Source organism: Panicum virgatum, chromosome 8K (genome assembly GCF_016808335.1).
Source record: "Panicum virgatum strain AP13 chromosome 8K, P.virgatum_v5, whole genome shotgun sequence".
NCBI lineage: Eukaryota > Viridiplantae > Streptophyta > Magnoliopsida > Poales > Poaceae > Panicum > Panicum virgatum.
The window spans coordinates 50,592,766-50,612,214 of NC_053143.1; the positions used below are offsets into that span (position 1 = coordinate 50,592,766).

Consider the following 19,449-nt stretch of genomic DNA (forward strand, 5'->3'; position numbering starts at 1 on the left):
CTGAACTTGTTCAATATTTTGTGTTTCTGTTAATGGAGATCAAGAGAGGATGGATCTACCACGGTACCACCTAAAAATCTAACAGCGGCCAACTACGAACAGGGACAGAGTAGCTGGTGGTTCCATTTTTTTGTGACTCTGCAGGACTTTGACTTCTGACCTGGAATAAACGTTTCTCTAGTGATACATGGCAGTACAACTTGAAATCTACAGGTACGTAGAGAACATAACAGCACATGTGGCAGATTTCGGCATCGCAAAGATTTTGAGTAATGACAACTACATTATCACTGCAAGCATGCCTGGAAAACTTGGGTACATGGATTCATGGAACCAGGTACCCGCGGAGAAGCTGCTGCAGCAGCGCAGGCGGTGGCGCAGGCTGTCGTTTCAAGCTCGCCGGTGGCAAGAAGCGGTGAGGGTCCATGGCACTTATGGTTCACCGAGGAGACGCCCGTGCCCAGATGGCGGTGGCGTGGAACAGGGCGGCAGCCAACTTCTGTTCCTCTTCGACTCTTCGTCGTTCTCAGGCTGCTACAGCCCGGGTCTGCTCGTTCGCCGGCGGCTGTCCAGCGCACGGCCACTATGCGTTCGATGCTTTGCCTGTAAGGAGAAAATATGCCGGATGCTTTGTCCTCGACTGCATTCCTCATTAGCTAGGTGTGTGCATGCTAAACTGTTTCCAGGAGAAGAAAGGATCTTTGGGTAGTTGGGTGCTCACAAAGGGCGTTCTTGGTAAAGCACTAGCTAGTCTTCAGTGCTGTAGGGATGAACAGCAGTTTCACTAGTCTAATTCCTCAAGCTTGTCCAGGCAGCTCCTCATCAGTTTTTGTTATGGGTCTTTATTTGCGATTTTGTGCAGTTTCACTGTCTCAGTGCTCTGCCTCAACGTATATCTGCTAGATGCGTGCTGGGAGGCTGGGATAATATACTATGCATCTGGAATTCAGTGTTTATATCAATGAATAATACCTTGAATTTTCATTTTATATTCATATGTAGCATTATTATTCATTACCACGCTCAGACATTCTTACAAATAGGTCATTGTTGAGCTCTAAATTAAGTGCTGCCTCTAAAAGGGCAGGGCCATTTGGCCAACAAATATAGTTCAAAAACTTCATACATCATTTAATATGTTATAGATACACGCAAGAAGTATCAAGATAATATATTTTATTCGCGGTACACAGAAGATTTAACCATTCACAAATTTTCACAAAAACTATACCCACTATATGACACAAGCCTGCACCCATGGAAGGTGGACGAGCAAAGATACATTTTTATCCCCCAATCATGCATGCATGCGCAGAGAGACAAGAGAACTTGTGAATTCATTCCCACTGGAGTCAGCCTTTCTCGGCGGTTTGAAAACTTGCATGGCAACGCTGCTCCTGATAACTAAGGATTCGGACATGGTGGCTCATTACACAGCTGATTTGGAGGGTCCCGAGGGCAAGACACAGTACGATGATTGGGGTTTTTGGTACCTACACATAATCGAAAAGGTAAAATATCAGGATGCAATTTATCACCGTACCATGTGTTTTCCTTATAGAAAAAGCCTTGTTCCAAAGTCCATGTGTATCTATATTATTAGCTCCATACTTTTATATTTATTATTGATAAGGAAATCATCCGATCCTTTCATATAGTTCATACGCTACAAAAACTATTTTTAACGTTTTAATCTTACTATCTAAAACATTTAGAATTCTAGTTGATTAAGGCCATGACTAAATAGCGACAAAAACCGTTTCTAAAAAATGGTTGTGACCACCTCAACGTGGTGGCACCAAAAAAAAAAGACTGGCCTATAAAATCTATTTTGGACATGTCCTATATATATGTACGGCCATAAAAGTTTAATTCTTTTTTTTCTCAAATAGATTTGTGATGGTGTGAAAAGACTCTCATGCCCTCATTAGTTAATCACATCTAGTTTGTTTTGGTATGCAAATCAAATATGATCACTTAATTAGGTAGGTAGTTGAGATCCAATTTTTAGGATTTGCACTTTTTATAATTTTTTTCCCAAAATATTAAGAGTGCACTTTTCATGGAACGGAGGGAGTATATACTAATGCTATGATAGGATATTTTATCGTGTACATTGTAGTGAAGCTAAAAGAAAGGGTAAACAAATTCATGAAAGAGCAACATGACATTATGCTTGTTCAAGCAGTTTATAAAACAAGCATTCATCTGTTACTATAAATTCATTCATGGGGAAAGTGAAAAATGCTTGTGCAAGTGAGGGCCATCAGACTAGTTCATCATCGGCAATGAATAGAAAGGCCTACTCTACCAAACAAGAAAAAAGGTACAAAGGCAGTAGGCACTTACAACCGGGCGCCGAGTCCGCCATAGCCCGTGGTGCGTGTAGCTGGAAGATGCCAATCAACAACAGGAACATGGCCGCCAAAAAGCAAGACCTTGCCGACATGGTCGTGGTGTGGTGCAGACTGTTAGAGCCTGAGTTCCAGAATCGTAATGATATATATATATATATATATATATATATATATATATATATATATATATATATATATATATATAAGGGTATGGGCGTATGGCGTTGTATCTGCTTCTACAGCATCTTCAAAGCCACACACGTCTCATTCTCAATGCAATCCAGGAAGTTTCTTATTTTAAAAGAAAAGGCAATCTAGGATGGAAGAAACCAGAATGCATTTAATGTAGTCGTACGACGTGACCGCTCATTTTCTCCTGTCCAGTGAAGTTTGAGTGTGTTTTTACTGTAGTTGTAGAAAACCAACAGTAGTCCGGACTCGATTCTTGAGTTGGGTGCACCGTTGTCGTGTCATCTTTGCTGATACAACCTGCAAGGCACGTTCAATTTTTCCTGGTTTGCTGGAAATGCGGCTAATAAAGAAAATGTAACGACAACACGTAAAGGTCTTCTGATCTCAAATATTGGGAAATAAGAAAGGAATAAATTTTTTTGTGCTGTTTATCCAAAAAACGGATCTACATGATCCAACACAACAATATGATAGTGGAAAATGACACAATTTCATTGTAGAAAAGCCCAATAAATTCATTTCCCAATAAGGATTTGAACATTTCATAAATTTTCACAAAACTGTACCCACTACATGACACAAGTCTGCATCCATTGAAGGTGGACATGAAAAGAAATGTTTTCATCTCACAATCATCATGCATAGACAAGGGAACTTGTGCATTCATTCCCACTCGAGTCAACCTTTCTCACCCGTTTGAAAATGTGCATTGCAACGCTGCTCATGGCAACTAAGAACCCGGACATGGTGGACGATTACACGGCAGATTTGGAGGGCCCCGAGGGCAAGACATGGGACGCTGATTGGGGTTTCCGGTACCTATATCAAAAACGTAGAATATCAGGATGTAATATATCACCAAGCCTTGTTCCAAAATCCATGTATCCGTATTATTAGCTCCATATATACTTTCATATGTATAATTAAAAATGGAAATCATCCGATCCTTTCATGTAGTTCATAAGCTACAAAATCTATTTTTAATGTTTTAGTTTGCAAAAAAAAAAAGTGGAATTCTATTTTTTTCAGATAGATTTGTGGTGGTGTGAAAAGACTGAATGACTGATGCCCTCATTTGTTAGCCATACATCCAGTTAGTTTTGGTATACAAATTAAATATGATCAATTAATTAGGTAGGTAGTTGAAATCCAATTTCTAGGATTGCACTTTATATGAAATTATTTCAGACGTTAGGATTGCACTTTTCGTAGGACGGAGGAAATATACTAATGCTATGATATTGAGGATATTGTAGTTTGTACATTGTTACGGAACTAGAAAGCAACCAACAGGATATTATGCTTGGACGAGACAGGAATTCATCTGTTACTATAAATTCATGGAGAAAGTGAAAAATGGACGAGGCAGGAATTCATCTGTTACTATAATTTCATAGAGAAAGTGAAAAATGTTTGTGCAAGTGGGGGCGGGGGGGGGGGGGGGCATCAGACTAGTTCATCATTTGAAATCAATAGAAAGGCCCACTCTACCAAACAAGAAAAGAGGTACTAGGCACTTACAACCCCCCGGGTCCCCTGCTGCGTGTTCCAAATAGATGCCAGCAAGCTGGACCAGCAGGAACATGGCCGCCCGAAAGGACCTTGCCGACATGGCGGGCTTAGCAGTTTTCAATTTTGAACGTGCATCCTTGGAGGACGATTGTGGCGCGGTGCAGACTGTTAGAGCCTGAGTTCCAGAATCGTAATGATTTATAAGGGTATGGCGCTGTATCTGCTTCTAGAGCATCTTCAAAGCCACACACGTCCCATTCTCAATGCAATCCAGGAAGTTTCTTATTTTAAAAGAAAAGGCAATCTAGGATGGAAGAAACCAGAATGCATTTAATGTAGTCGTACGACGTGACCGCCAAAACTTAAGCATACATAGGCCTAAGTATTTGAATTTTCCTGTGGGTTTCTTTGATACACAACGAAAATTAACCGGCACAGAGGGAAATTTCAGTTTCAGTAGTGAGTCAAGCTGGACCCCTAGTGATCCAAAGCACACGCTGCCGCTCATTTGAAGTTTGAGTGTGTTTTTACTGTAGTTGTAGAAAACCAACAGTAGTCCGGACTCAATTCTTGAGTTGGGTGCACCGTTGTCGTGTCATCTTTTGCTGATACAACCTGCAAGGCACGTGCAATTTTTCCCTCCTAGTTTGCTGGAAAAAATGCGGCAAATAAAGAAAATGTAACGACAACATGTAGAGGTCTTCTGATCTTAAATATTGAGAAATAAGAAAGAAATAAATTTTTTTGGGCTGTTTATCCAAAAAAACGGATCTACATGATCCAACACAACAATATGATAGCGGCAAATGACAAAATTTCACTGTAGAAAAAACCAACAAATTCATTTCCCAATAAGGATTTGAACATTTCCTAGCTTTGTGTACCTGAATGTAAATCTGGCAGACTCTACTGTCTCAATATAACTTAATTTCATACATTTGGTCAGAATGAAAAACACAAAAAATATTTATGATTACCATCTGCCAAATTAAATCATTTAAGGTTTAGGGAAAATCTTGTAGATTATGACTGTATATTCTTATAATAAATCTTAGAATATGCAAGAATTGGTGCTAACCAACTGACCAAACCTACATAATATTTTTATGAATTTCGAAAAAATATCCAACTTGGATATGCACATTGTTCTACAATATTTCACAGTTTTGAATATTGGAAAATATCTATATGTAGACAAGTCAGATAATAAGAGGCGTAGATCAAACAACGTACCATTGCATCCTAAGGCCAGTCTCAATGGGATTTCATGAAGGATTTCATCACATTAAATATCATCAATTTTGCTGATATGGTAAGGAGATAGAAGGATAGAGTTTCATGGATTGTGAGGAGAGTTTCATCACCATGAAACTAATCTGGCGCGGTTACCTAGTTCCCAGTCTAGGTATTTGTGCCCATGAAACTCCCACTGAGATTGGTCTAACATTCATGTCAGCAATGACTAACCAGCGACTATTCGGTGAAAACATCCTTTGTTAATCGTTTAATATGTTCTACACACATGAAGTATCAAAATAATATATATTATTCTCAGTACACAGAGGATTTAACCGTTCATAAATTTTCACAAAACTGTACCCACTACATGACACAAGTCTGCATCCATGGCAGGTGGACATGAAAAGAAATGTTTTCATCTCACAATCATCATGCATTCATTCCCACTCGAGTGAGCCTTTCTCACATGTTTGAAAACATGCGTTGCAACGCTGCTCCGGGCAACTAAGAACGTGGACACGGTGGATGATATCAGGGTGTAATATATCACCGTACTGTGTGTTCTCCTTACAGAAAAAGCCTTGTTCCAAAATCCATTTATCCATATTATTAGCTCCATACTTTCATATTTATAATTAAAAAGGAAATTATCCGATCCTTTCATATAGTTTTTTAAGGAAGATCCTTTCATATAGTTCATAAGCTACAAAATCTACTTCCAATGTTTTAATTTGAAAAAAAGTGGAATTCTATTTTTTTTCCTGATAGATTTGTGGTGGTGTGAAAATACTGATGCCCTCATTTGTTAGCCACACATCCAGTTAGTTTGGTATACAAATTAAATATGATCACTTAATTAGGCAGATAGTTGAGATCCAATTTCTAGGATTGCACTTTTTTTATAAATTTCTTTTCAAATATTAGCATTGCACTTTTCATAGGACGGAGGGAGTATACTAATGCTATGATATTGAGGATATTTTAGTTTGTACGTTGTTGCGGAACTAGAAGAAAGGGTAAACAAATTCATGAAAGCAACTAACAAGATATTATGCTTGCATGAGACAGGAATTCATCAGTTACTATAAATTCATGGAGAAAGTGAAAAACCCGACGGAAACCCTGCTGCGTGTTCCAAGTAGATGCCAGCAAGCTGGACCAGCACGAACATGGCCGCGCGAAAGAAGGACCTTGCCGACATGGTGGGCAGAGCAATGTGTGGACGGTTGTGGCGCGGTGCATCCTTGGAGTTGGAGGACGGTTGTGGCGCGGTGCAGACTGTTAGAGCCTGAGGTTCAGAATCATAACGCGAGAACTAGTACTGCTAACCAACTGACCAAGCTCAGTTTGCTCTACATGATTTTTATGAATTCCAAAAAAAATTATCCAACTTGGATGTGCACCTTTTTCTACAATATGTTCACATCGTTTCGAACATTGGAAAAATATCCATATGCAGACAAGTCAGTAGTAAGAGGTGTAGATAAAACAACGTACCATCGCACCCTAACGTTCATGTCAGCAATGACTAACCCACGTTGGAAACGTCCTTTGTTGAAAGATTGCATGAGCTGATGTTGAAAGGCTTGTTTGTTTGTATCCCTGGTCTGAGCGTGGACGTGGAAGATGAATGACTAGCCAATGACCTAATATCCTAAGTGTGATTTTTATGCATAGATATATCCCAATCAGTGAAAATTACTATCTGGCATGGTTTGTAAAATAATCCGTGGCAGAAAAAATTCCAACGCACATAACGAATAATGCTTCACCGAGATCGTGTAACATTCGTAAAATAGGTAAATCTTCACTAAAAATATAAAAAACAATTCTGGGCTGCCGCGGAGAACCCACCAGTAAGTTACAAGCACCTGCGTCCCAATATGCATTGAAAAGAGCACCAAATAAGCAGCAATACCTGGTGCACTTGGTATGGAAGAGAAGACTGGCATCCTGAAAGGGAGGGGCGTGTTGTCTGTGTGGTTGATGGTAAAAAAAAAAGATAGCATTTGACATGTTCTTAGAATTTTTTATTATGGGACCAATTAAAAAATTAAATTATAAAAACTTAAGTTAATTTGTGAACTGAAAATAAAATATAGTTCAGGACATGCTAATCTAGCCATGGAGGGTGTGTTTGATGGTTGGACTATGTTTGGCAACAATTCTTAGTCTTAGTCCAGAGATGCAGTGGGTCCGTGTTTGATTGCATATGATGACTTGAGGTAAGACTGACTGTAGACTATTGGATTGACTGGCCTGCATTGCTTTCAGTCACCTCTCTTGTCTGCTTCGGTGTGTTTGATCGTTGGACATGATGATAAACTTTTAATTCTAAGTCTTGGTCCAGGGATGCAGTGAGTCCGCGTTTGGTTGCATGCAATGACTTGAGGTAAGACGACTGACCGTGTAGACGATTGGATTGACTGGCCTTCATTGCTTTCGGTCACCTCTTCACTGCCCGCACACGCACATCATCACAAGTCATGTAAATTTTTCATACGTAAATGCACGTGCGCAGTTATGAGGATTCTCACCCACGGCCTCGTGCATAGCTTTCTTACCATCCCACCTATGCATCATACGTGACTAGGGGGAGATGCATTCGTCCGTGGAGAACCATTTAGTACCGAGCCAAAACACCGACCGGTACTAAATATCACAATTCTCTCACATACCACAGACTTGGTCGGCGACTCATACCTTGGGCAAATTGTCCTCACTACGCTTCCGCGTTACTAGAGTATCACGGCCGTTCAGGTTGGGGACGACACTAGGACCTCCTTCTGGCACGTCCCTAGAAATAGATTTACAGAGGCGGGTACATTACCCACTCTTACAAATAGCTATTTATAGCTGCGAAAAACAGGAGTGGGTACCGTACCCGCCTCTACAAATGTTGTTTTATCCGCTGGTAAAAAATGTTTTTGTAGTAGCGTATGTCTTCTCGTATTGCAAAGTTGCTCATAAAAAAATATTTTTTCCTTGGTCTTACACATTTATGGAATCCACTCCCTTTGACTAGTTTTTTCTAAGACACAACTGTGTATGATGCGAGTAAAACCACTACGATCCTACCCTGTTCCATAATACTGAAAATTCTTCTTTGATGGCGATAATTTCAGCATAAGCATCTTCTGTTGTTGGCCGGTCCTTGGGTGACATCTCAGAGCATACTAGGCCAAGATTAGCTAGCTGTATGGCACAGCTTTGGATTGTGTCCACAACTTGATCAATGTCTTTACCTTCATGATATGCCGTGAGACTTGGTTCTAGAATCTCATTTATTTTATTTGGAAGAGATAACTCCACGAAGCTCTGAAGGTTTATGCCGTCCTTAAACATCTCATCTGTTGGACGCTTTCCTGTGATCATTTCTAGTAAAATAATTCCAAAGCTGTAGATATCCCCCTCAACTGAGACTTTGCTCCCCATGCCGTACTCTACATTATTATGCAAAACTTCATTAGAAATCTAAACTTTACCACAATACATCAACACATCACTTAATGAAAATAGCACAAACACATTAGATCTGCATAGAAAACAAGAATAAGACATGTTCTCACCTGGTGCAATATATCCGATAGATCCTCTTGGTCCTGCAATGCTTGATGAGTTAAATAATTCTGAGCCATTAGAAAGGAACTTGGCAAGCCCAAAATCACTAAGGTGTGCAACCATTTCAGCATCCAGAAGGACATTGCTTGGCTTGAGATCACAATGAACCAGAGGTGGAGTGCATCGATTATGAAGATAGTCTAGTGCAGCAGCAATATCCACAGCTATTGTTATTCGTGAGCCTAAACCTAGTGATTTTTCGGCGGTTTGCCTGAACATTTTGGGATGGAGCCAGCCTTCAAGATTACCATTAGACATATACTCAAGGATGAGTGCTTTAAATTCACTTCCCGTTGGGTCAAAGGTTGAACAGAGGCTAATCACTCTTATAAGATTCCGATGGCGAATGTTTCTCAAAGCCTCGCATTCAGAAAGGAAGTTGCTCGGTGCTCCAAGCTGTTGAAGCCTGAATACCTTTATGGCAACCGGGCATAGTTCAAACTCGAATTGACCTTTGTATACCATTCCAAATGTTCCTGAACCAACAACACTGTCTGCAGAGAAACCATCTGTTGCTTTGAATAAATCTGTGTATGAGAAGTTCTTGAGCATCAGTCTAGCTGATTGGTCCGTGAGTTGCTTGGCTTGATTTCTCTTCTTCAAAACAATGACTAGAGCACATCCCAATGTGACATCAACCATAATAGCAAGTGGAACTGCTATAGCTACAATATATGATGTCCTTTTCCTTTTATGTGGTGATGTCGAGCACAGTGGTACTTGTAGAATCGGAGAAGTAGCACACAGTTTCCTGTTACCTTGGATGAACACAGCACTTGAATTGGTAAATACGCCCCCTTCAGGTACAGGGCCCTCAAGGTCATTGAACGATAGATTTAGAAACTGGAAAGAGCTAAGGGACTCGAAAAATTCAGGAATTCTACCAGACAAGTTATTATGGGAAAGATCCATCTCAGCAATGCCTCGTAAGTTGATGAATGAATTTGGTATGCTTCCCTGTAGGAAATTTTTCTCCAAGTGAAGAGAATCCAAAAGAACGCACTCACCGAGTGTAGAAGGAATCTCTCCAGACAATTTGTTGTTAGAAAGACGAAGTGAGTTCAGATTAATCAATCTACCAATCTCAGCTGGTATATCTTCAGTGAGTTGATTATAGGACAAGTCTAAGCCTTCAGAAAGTGTATATATTGAAAAGAGTTCTGGTGGAATGCGTCCATATAAGTTATTGGAAGAAAGGTTCAGTTTCGTCAAATGCTTGCAACCATGTAAACTAGAAGGGATGAGCCCGGTCAAATCATTTTCCTCAAAATAAAGATTTGTGAGCTGCTCCAGCTTTCCAATTGACTGTGGAATTTCTCCTGAAAGTTTATTTTTGGATAAGCTTAGTATGGACAAGTTTCTGAGGTTTCCAAGTGTGTCTGGAATAAATCCTGAGAGTAAGTTATTATCTAATTGAAGCTGAGTGAGGTTCATGAAGTTTCCTATCGCTGAAGGTATAGTTCCTGACAACTGGTTACCAATGAGAACCAGTACCTCTAAGCTTTTGGGGATATTAGTGGTATAGTCTTCTATTACTCCTTGGAGGTTGTTTCTATCCAACCATAAATTCGTCAGTTGGGTGCAGTTGGATAGAGAGGACACGAAAGACGAATCTCCAGCTTCAAGTCTATTTTCACCTACATCTAAGTATGTTAACATGCTCAACGATCCCAACGAAGGAATTATGCCAGTGAATGCATTGCTACGAAGATCTAACATTTGCAAGTAGGAAGCATTGGCCAAGGAATCAGGAATTAGTCCTTGAAAATTGTTCCCTTCCAGTACCAATCCTGTAATGCCTGAAAGGGTGTTGCCAATGTTACCGGGAAGTCTTCCGACCAGCTTGTTTGCACCAATGGCGAGAAAGGTAAGAGAAGACATGTTGAACAGTGCTGATGGGACACTGCCTGACAAGTTATTATAGTTCAAATCTAGTTCTTGCAAAGCACCAAATTTGCTGAAGCTCTCTGGAATACTTCCATGTAAATTGTTATGTGCAAGAAGCAAAAAAGATAGGGAAGAGAGGTTACCGAGTGAGTGAGGAATCACCCCTGAGAGGTTATTCTCGGTCAACTTGAGGTACTGCAAGGGTGAAGACGATGCCTGTGTGAAAGGCGGTATGGACCCAGAAAGCCAATTTTGGGAGAGATCTATGTAAGAGAGGGATGTGCTGTTGAACAGAATTGGTGGTATTCTTCCAGAAAGGCTGTTATTCTGGAGATTCACCCACCTGAGATATTTGCTACTCCCTAAAAGTTCAGGGATGTTACCTGTGAGCTTATTGCTAGGGAAGAACAAAGCGGAGAGATTGGGAAGCAAGCCAAGCTCCGGAGGGATGCTTCCCTGAAGATTGTTGCTGCTAAGAATAATAGTCTGAAGGGCTGAACACTGACCAAGGCTTGGAGGGATGTTACCCTGAAGTGAATTGCTGTACAGGTCAATGGTCTCAAGGTGGGAGCACGATGATATCGTCTGGGGTATCTCGCCGTCAAGCGAGTTCATGCTGAGATTAAGGTACCGAAGCCGTGATAATTGGGCGATGTCAGGAGAAATGTGTCCATTGAGCTGGTTACCGGGCATGTGGATCCTTGCGAGGAAGCTGAGTTCAGCAACGCAAGGGAATAGGCTGCCACCAATGTTCTCGGATTCAAGGTCCAACGCAATGACACGCGACGCATGCTGCTTGCCGCATGTGACGCCGTGCCACTCGCAGAACTGAAGAGAATCGTCCCTCCAGGAGGCTAATGCTCCTGATGGGTCATGGAGCTAGGACTTGAGGCAGAGAAGGGCTGCACGGTCCGTGCTCGATTCGTTGCTGGCGGCAGCGGATGCAGGCAAGGGTGTTGCAGAAGGGCGCGCGGATGGGAGCATGAGGATGAAGATGAAAGCAAGGAGTAGCATGGTGGAGGTAGTCTGGATTGCAGCTCGAGGCATCATCTGCTAGCTGGACAAATGAGACGCCTCTTGAGCTGAAGTGATGTGGTGTGTCTGTCTACCACATCAATCTACTAATGGTCTAAGACCCAAACCAAAACCGCACCAGACTAATTGCTTAGATGCTCGTGGATAAAACCACACCACACTAATCTGGTTACTTCAAAAACCGAACCAAACTAAACTGTATGGGTTTTCAAACCAGCAGCCGCGACGAATCAGGCCGGTGTGGTTCGGTTTTGGTTCCCTCCGGTGCCTGTAGCTACTGGAGTTCGAGCTGCTCGTCGAAGGTCGATTTGGAGGCCAGGGAGGTTGAGCTGCTCGACGGAGGTTAAATCGGAGCGTCGGAGGTCGAGCTGCTCACCAGAGGTCGTCGATTCGCAGCTTCCTGCCGCATCGCCATTGACCCCTCTACCTGCATGCTCGATGAGCAGTCGTGCACCTCCTGGAGCTCGCCCTCCTCTCCTTTCTCTGTTGCGGCCTCCTGCGTAGTCCAACGTGAGGAGGAGACGGGAGCTGATTGAGGAGCGGATGTTCAAGACATGAATCGGAGTGGAGTCGTCGGAGCTATAGCAGATGGGACTCATGGGAGCGATGGGAGAGCGAAGGCTGCTCCTGCCTGGAGGTTGAAGATGAAGGACGGCCGCAGGATCTTCATCCGACGGCTGCAAATTCGAGTATGGTCGGTATCTACATATTCCATTTAAGATCCCATTCCAAACCGAATCAATCCGTTATAGCAGCTAAACCAGACCAAACCAGACTGGTAGACACCTTACCCTATATGCCACCGAACCAAATCAGCCCAAGTAGCAAAACGAAACCATTAAAACTGGTCTTAGCCCAAACCATTAGCAGCTTGACTACCACATCAACAATCTATCTACAACCTTATATAGAGAAAATAAAGGGGCCATACCAACTGCAGGCGATCGAGTTCAAAACTCAACTGCCTGGATTTTCAATTTGTATTGCAGGATTGGAAGTTGTGACTTCGTGTTATGTGACATCATGCTACAATAATTCATGGTCTGTCTTTGAAATATGTGTTTGGCCGTTACCTATGTTAGCGTATTTACTTTCTTCAGCGTCAACGTCAAGGATACATGATCTGAGCCCGCTAAAAGATATCTGTTTTTTAGGAAAAGAGAAATTTTATTGATTTCAAGAAGTTACATCAAGATGATACAACGGCTTAGAACTTTTCCGACCTATGTCAGAACGGCACATAGCCTAAAAAATATCTTTTTAGGCCAGTGCCGGCCTCAATGGAGTTTCATGGAGGGTTTCATGACATTAAATATTATCAATTTTGTTAGATGTTGTCTAGTACATGTAAAAATACCTTGTCTTGGATAGTTTGTCCACTTTGATTCCTACGCTCAATCTTATCATAGCAACAACAATACTTGTTCACTTGTGAGTGAATTGTCAGCCACCTATGCATAATGGAACTCTCTGTCCTCACAGCTGCAGTTTGCTTGTGTTCCTCAAAGAAAGCATGAACTCTACTCCAAAACGTGGAACGAGATTGATTGGCTCCGTTAATGGGATCTTTGCTAACATTCAACCAGCCAGAGCATATAACTTCGTCTTCCTTCCAATCAAAATTTTTTGTCCTCTTCGATCCCTTTGTGTTGCGACTTGGCTGCACTTCCACATGGGCTTGTTGACCTTCGGAAGTAATGCCTTGTGTGATCGGAATGTTGAGGTCGTCCTCCATACCACCATTATCTTGATTGAGAAGAATGTCTGTCAAGAATCCATCTCCTTCCATTTGAATGAGTCTACAAAAAAATAATATCAATGACCAGAGCCCCCCTAGTGCAAAAAAAATGAGATCAGAACTAGTCTAAACTATAGTCTGAACTAGGCTGAACTTTAGTCTGAAACAATGGGCTCGCTCAATGATTTATTAACACTAGTAGCTTGGCTATAGTCTGAAAAAAATGAGATCAGTACTAGTCTGAAATATAGTCTGAAAAAAATGAGATCGGACAATGGCAAATGGAAGGAGTTCTGCCGTTCTGGTCTCTAGTCTAAACCAATATGCTAGTCTGAACTAGTCTCAGTATCCCTAGTCTGAACCAATGAGATTGGGCTCTAAACCAATATGCTAGTCTACCAGATCCCTGCACAAATTCATCTCCCCCAAAGCTCTAAATTCAGATCCCTGCACAAGGCGTGAGCAGCAATTTACAGGGCAGCAGCAATTACAGATCAAGGCCACCACCACTGGAACATATGAACCCTAGATAGACTACCAGATCAAGGGCAGCTGGGACCGGATGAAGGTGGCCACGCGCTTCGGCTCTGACCTGGCGGCGGAGTGCGTCGTGGACTCCACGTGCGAGCATGAGTACCCAGCCACGCCACCGCAGAGCCGTCTACCACATTGACGGCCGCGTGCCAATCGACACTCCGGCGACGGCGTCTTGGACTCCGTCGGCTTCGAGCCCATCGGAGAAACAACGGCCAAGGAAAAATCAAAATCGAGGAGGAAGAACGAACCTGACCTGGCGGCCTTGACGAGGAGAGTGACGGGATCGATCTGCTGGGGAGGACAGGCAATGAAAAATCCTCGTGAGTGCGGGAGAGAGGCCGATGTCTTCGCGCGCTCGGGAGAAGTCGCGACGGGGCTGGATTTCGCGATGCGGAGTCGTATTCGCGCTCGGATATATGCGCGCCGGGAGGGGGATTTTTACCAAGTTGGTAAATTTTCCAAGCTCTTTGCCAAGCTGTTGGACACCTAATTTTCTTTTTTTGCCAAAAAAAATTAGGATGGCAAGTTAAAATGGAGAGCTCTTGGAGATGCCCTAAGAGCGCGTAGATAAAACAACGTACCATCGCATCCTAATATTCATGTCACCAATGACTAACCGGCGTCTGTTGGAAATGCCCGGGAACACGCGTTCCGCAGGCTCGCCCACACCCGCGCTCGCCCTAGCTCTCTCTCTCTCGCTGGCGGACGGAGGTAGAAGATGAACAGTAGTTTTCGGTGACGAACGCCGCGGAGCCAATAGCTCCTGTATCTTGGCCCTTGACTGATAAAACGGACTCGGCAGAGTACAATGAGGAGCGCAGGGGCTTCTTGTAGGCCGGGGAGCACATCTCCACGATGGCCGTTGCGACCGATCCTGGGAACGCGCTCGTCCATGACCGCGAGCCTTTCGCGCTCACGCCTAGTCACGGCGGCCGCCTCCGCAAGATCTGCGCCACGCACACTACTCACCCAATTTCTCCGCGACACAATCTAAACAGCACAGCAGCGGCAAAGCTATCCTCCGCGCACACACCAACCCTGACTTGACCTCGTCGTGGCTGTCCTGCGCATGCACACGACGCGACACACACGGACTCACGCACGCCCGGAATAGACCATGGCGTGATTATTCCTAACAATCTCCCTCTAAACACGAAATGGTGGACTCGATCTTCACAGCAATGTCGCCTCCTCGTCGACGTCGCACAGCAATGCCTTCTCCCTCTTCTTCTTCAGGCAGTCACGCGCCATGTGTCCACGCACGCCGCAGTCGAAACACTTTCCTCGGTAGCGGCTCCTACCGCGCTCCGAGTTCGTGCTGCTGCCGCCGTCGTCGTCATCGCGGTCACCTCCATGGCCGCCGCCGTGTTCGCCGCCACCACGACGCCCGCCGCCTCTATGCTGGCGCGAACGTGCCTCCCACTGGGCCTTGGTGAGCAGCAGCTGCTCGCCACTCCATGTCTTGGCTACCGGCTCGTCCTCGGCGTCTGCCTCCTCTGCGACCTAGAGCTGGCCGACGAGCTCGTCCAGCGTCATGGTGTTGAGGTACCCATGGATCTCGATGGAGATCGCCACCTGCTTCATAATCCTCGGAACGACATGCAGCACCTTCCTGACCACGCGGGAGTCTGGCAGCACCTCGCCAAGGTCTCCCAGGCGTGCGGTCAGGTGGTCGACGCGCACGGTGAAGTCGCCCACCGCCTCGCCGTCGCGGAAGCTCAAGTTCTCGAACTCCTTCATCAGCCGCTGCACGTTCGCCGCCTTCACGCGGTCGTCGCCGCCTCGCATCTTCTTCACGGAGTCCCAGGCCTCCTTCGCCGACTTCTTCACGGCGTGCCCGGCCTTCATCTCCGGCAGAATGCCACGGAGGATCGCGGCCAGTGCCCGCCGATCCTTGGCGCGGTCCTTGCTCGCCTCCTCCACCATGTCCCACTGCTCCAGCGCCTCTAGCAACGCCTGCATCACCAAAGACCACCGACCCTGACCTGACCTCGTCGTGGCTGTCCTGCACACGCACACGACGCGACACACACGGACCCACGCACGCCCGGAATAGACCATGGCGTGATTATTCCTAACAGCGTCTATTCGGTGGAAACATCCTTTGTTGATCGTTTAATATGTTCTACACACATGAAGTTTCAAAATAATATATTTTATTCTTGGTACACAGAGGATTTAATCATTCATAATTTTTCACAAAACTGTACCCACTTCTGCACTAAATGACACACGTCTGCATCCATGGAAGGTGAACATGAAAAGAAATGTTTTTATCTCACAATCATGCATAGACAAGGGAACTTGTGCCTTCATTCCCACTCGAGTCAACCTTTCTCACCGGTTTGAAACGTGCATTGCAACGCTGCTCCTAGCAACTAAGAACGCGGGCATGGTGGATGATGACACGGCTGATTTGGAGGGCCCTGAGGGCAAGGCACGGTAGGCTGATTGGGGTTTAGGGTACCTACATATAATCGAAAAAGGTAAAATATCAGGATGTAATATATCACTGTTACTATAAATTCATGGAGAAAGTGAAAAATGCTTGTGCAAGTGGGGGCCATCAGACTAGTTCATCATTTGCTCTACCAAACAAGAAAAAAGGTACAAAGGCAGTAGGCACTTACAACCGGGCACCGGTACCCCAGCCATAGCCCGTGCTGCGTGTGGCAGGAAGATGCCAATCAACAGCAGGAACATGGCCGCCAAAAAGCAAGACCTTGCCGACATGGTCGTGGTGTGGTGCAGACTGTTAGAGCCTGAGTTCCAGAATCGTAATGATTTATAAGGGTATGGCGCTGTATCTGCTTCTAGAGCATCTTCAAAGCCACACACGTCCCATTCTCAATGCAATCCAGGAAGTTTCTTATTTTAAAAGAAAAGGCAATCTAGGATGGAAGAAACCAGAATGCATTTAATGTAGTCGTACGTCGTGACCCCCAAAACTTAGGAGCAGCATACATAGGCCTAAGTATTTGAATTTTCCTGTGGGTTTCTTTGATACACAACGAAAATTAACCGGCACAGAGGGAAATTTCAGTTTCAGTAGTGAGTCAAGCTGGACCCATATGTTGTATATATGCCTAGTGATCCAAAGCACACGCTGCCACTCTGAAACGAACATGGCACCATTTATGCCATTTCGAGTGATTTTGGTGATCGAATGACAACACAACACTTGGACCAAATTAAATCATTTAAGGTTTAGGGAAAATCTTGTAGATTATGACTGTATATTCTTATAATAAATCTTAGAATATGCAAGAATTGGTGCTAACCAACTGACCAAACTCAGTATGCCTACATAATATTTTTATGAATTTCGAAAAAATATCCAACTTGGATATGCACATTGTTCTACAATATTTCACAGAGTTTTGAATATTGGAAAATATCTATATGTAGACAAGTCAGATAATAAGAGGCGTAGATCAAACAACGTACCATTGCATCCAAAGGCCAGTCTCAATGGGGTTTCATAAAGGGTTTCATCACATTAAATATCATCAATTTTGCTGATATGGTAAGAAGATAGAAGGATAGAGTTTCATGGATTGTGAGGAGAGTTTCATCACCATGAAACTAATCTGGCGCGGTTACCTAGTTCCCAGTCTAGGTATTTGTGCCCATGAAACTCCCACTGAGACTGGTCTAACATTCATGTCAGCAATGACTAACCGGCGACTATTCGGTGAAAACATCCTTTGTTAATCGTTTAATATGTTCTACACACATGAAGTATCAAAATAATATATATTATTCTCAGTACACAGAGGATTTAACCGTTCATAAATTTTCACAAAACTGTACCCACTACATGACACAAGTCTGCATCCATGGCAGGTGGACATGAAAAGAAATGTTTTCATCTCACAATCATCATGCATAGACAGGGGAACTTGTGCATTCATTCCCACTCGAGTGAGCCTTTCTCACATGTTTGAAAACTTGCGTTGCAACGCTGCTCCGGGCAACTAAGAACGTGGACACGGTGGATGATAACACGGCGGACTTGGAGGGTCCGGAGGGCATGACACGGTATGCCGATTGGGGTTTACAGTACCTACATATAATCGAAACAGGTAAAATATCAGGGTGTAATATATCACCGTACTGTGTGTTCTCCTTACAGAAAAAGCCTTGTTCCAAAATCCATTTATCCATATTGTTAGCTCCATACTTTCATATTTATAATTAAAAAGGAAATTATCCGATCCTTTCATATAGTTTTTTTAAGGAAGATCCTTTCATATAGTTCATAAGCTACAAAATCTATTTCCAATGTTTTAATTTGAAAAAAAGTGGAATTCTATTTTTTTCCTCATAGATTTGTGGTGGTGTGAAAATACTGATGCCCTCATTTGTTAGCCACACATCCAGTTAGTTTGGGTATACAAATTAAATATGATCATTTAATTAGGTAGATAGTTGAGATCCAATTTTTAGAATTGCACATTTTTTATAAATTTCTTTTCAAAAGTTAGTATTGCACTTTTCATAGGACGGAGGGAGTATACTAATGCTATGATATTGAGGATATTTTAGTTTGTACGTTGTTGCGGAACTAGAAGAAAGGGTAAACAAATTCATGAAAGCAACTAACAAGATATTATGCTTGCACGAGACAGGAATTCATCTGTTACTATAAATTCATGGAGAAAGTGAAAAATGTTTGTGCAAGTGGTTGGGAGGGGGGGATCAAACTGGTTCATCATTTGCAATCAATAGAAAGGCCTACTCTACCAAACAAGAAAAGAGGTACTAGGCACTTACAACCCTACGGAAACCCTGCTGCGTGTTCCAAGTAGATGCCAGCCAGCTGGACCAGCAGGAACATGGCCGCGCGAAAGAAGGACCTTGCCGACATGGTGGGCAGAGCAGTGTGTGGACGGTTGTGACGCGGTGCATCCTTGGAGTTGGAGGACGGTTGTGGCGCGGTGCAGACTGTTAGAGCCTGAGGTTCAGAATCATAACGCGAGAACTAGTACTGCTAACCAACTGACCAAGCTCAGTTTGCTCTACATGATTTTTATGAATTCCAAAAAAAATTATCCAACTTGGATATGCACCTTTTTCTACAATATGTTCACATCGTTTCGAACATTGGAAAAATATCCATATGCAGACAAGTCAGTAGTAAGAGGTGTAGATAAAACAACGTACCATCGCATCCTAACATTCATGTCAGCAATGACTAACCCACGTTGGAAACGTCCTTTGTTGAAAGATTGCATGAGCTGATGTTGAAAGGCTTGTTTGATTGTATCCCTGGTCTGAGCGTGGACGTGGAAGATGAATGACTAGCCAATGACCTAATATCCCAAGTGT

The 19,449-nt window shown here is 43.4% G+C and overlaps 2 protein-coding genes and 3 long non-coding RNA genes across 6 annotated transcripts; all 5 read right to left on the reverse strand.

The window, feature by feature from the left end:
- Window positions 1-1,062: 1,062 nt before the first annotated feature.
- LOC120645076 lies at window positions 1,063-2,516 on the reverse strand. Its single transcript, XR_005664116.1, has 2 exons — window positions 2,350-2,516; window positions 1,063-1,493 (listed from the first exon to the last, which is right to left on the reverse strand). It is a non-coding gene; the product is annotated as an uncharacterized LOC120645076 (long non-coding RNA).
- A 40-nt stretch (window positions 2,517-2,556) lies between these two features.
- Window positions 2,557-4,392, reverse strand: LOC120645081. Of its 2 annotated transcripts, XR_005664121.1 has the most exons (3): window positions 4,071-4,390; window positions 3,242-3,368; window positions 2,557-2,846 (listed from the first exon to the last, which is right to left on the reverse strand). It is a non-coding gene; the product is annotated as an uncharacterized LOC120645081 (long non-coding RNA). The 2 variants fall into 2 exon arrangements; XR_005664120.1 differs by lacking the exon at window positions 2,557-2,846 and having other exon boundaries at window positions 3,018-3,368; window positions 4,071-4,392.
- Window positions 4,393-8,222: 3,830 nt separating this feature from the next.
- Window positions 8,223-11,926, reverse strand: LOC120645077 (receptor kinase-like protein Xa21). The gene is made up of 2 exons (XM_039921825.1): window positions 8,870-11,926; window positions 8,223-8,743 (listed from the first exon to the last, which is right to left on the reverse strand). The coding sequence occupies exons 1-2, from the start codon at window positions 11,499-11,501 to the stop codon at window positions 8,367-8,369; spliced, it is 3,009 nt and encodes a 1,002-aa protein (XP_039777759.1). The 5' UTR covers window positions 11,502-11,926; the 3' UTR covers window positions 8,223-8,366.
- Window positions 11,927-13,203: 1,277 nt separating this feature from the next.
- LOC120645080 lies at window positions 13,204-16,087 on the reverse strand. The gene is made up of 2 exons (XM_039921830.1): window positions 14,367-16,087; window positions 13,204-13,642 (listed from the first exon to the last, which is right to left on the reverse strand). Exon 1 carries the CDS (start codon window positions 16,078-16,080, stop codon window positions 15,622-15,624), a length of 459 nt encoding a protein of 152 aa, XP_039777764.1. The 5' UTR covers window positions 16,081-16,087; the 3' UTR covers window positions 13,204-13,642; window positions 14,367-15,621.
- Window positions 16,088-17,808: 1,721 nt separating this feature from the next.
- Window positions 17,809-19,128, reverse strand: LOC120645082. Its single transcript, XR_005664122.1, has 2 exons — window positions 18,895-19,128; window positions 17,809-18,184 (listed from the first exon to the last, which is right to left on the reverse strand). It is a non-coding gene; the product is annotated as an uncharacterized LOC120645082 (long non-coding RNA).
- Between the last annotated feature and the right edge of the window lie 321 nt (window positions 19,129-19,449).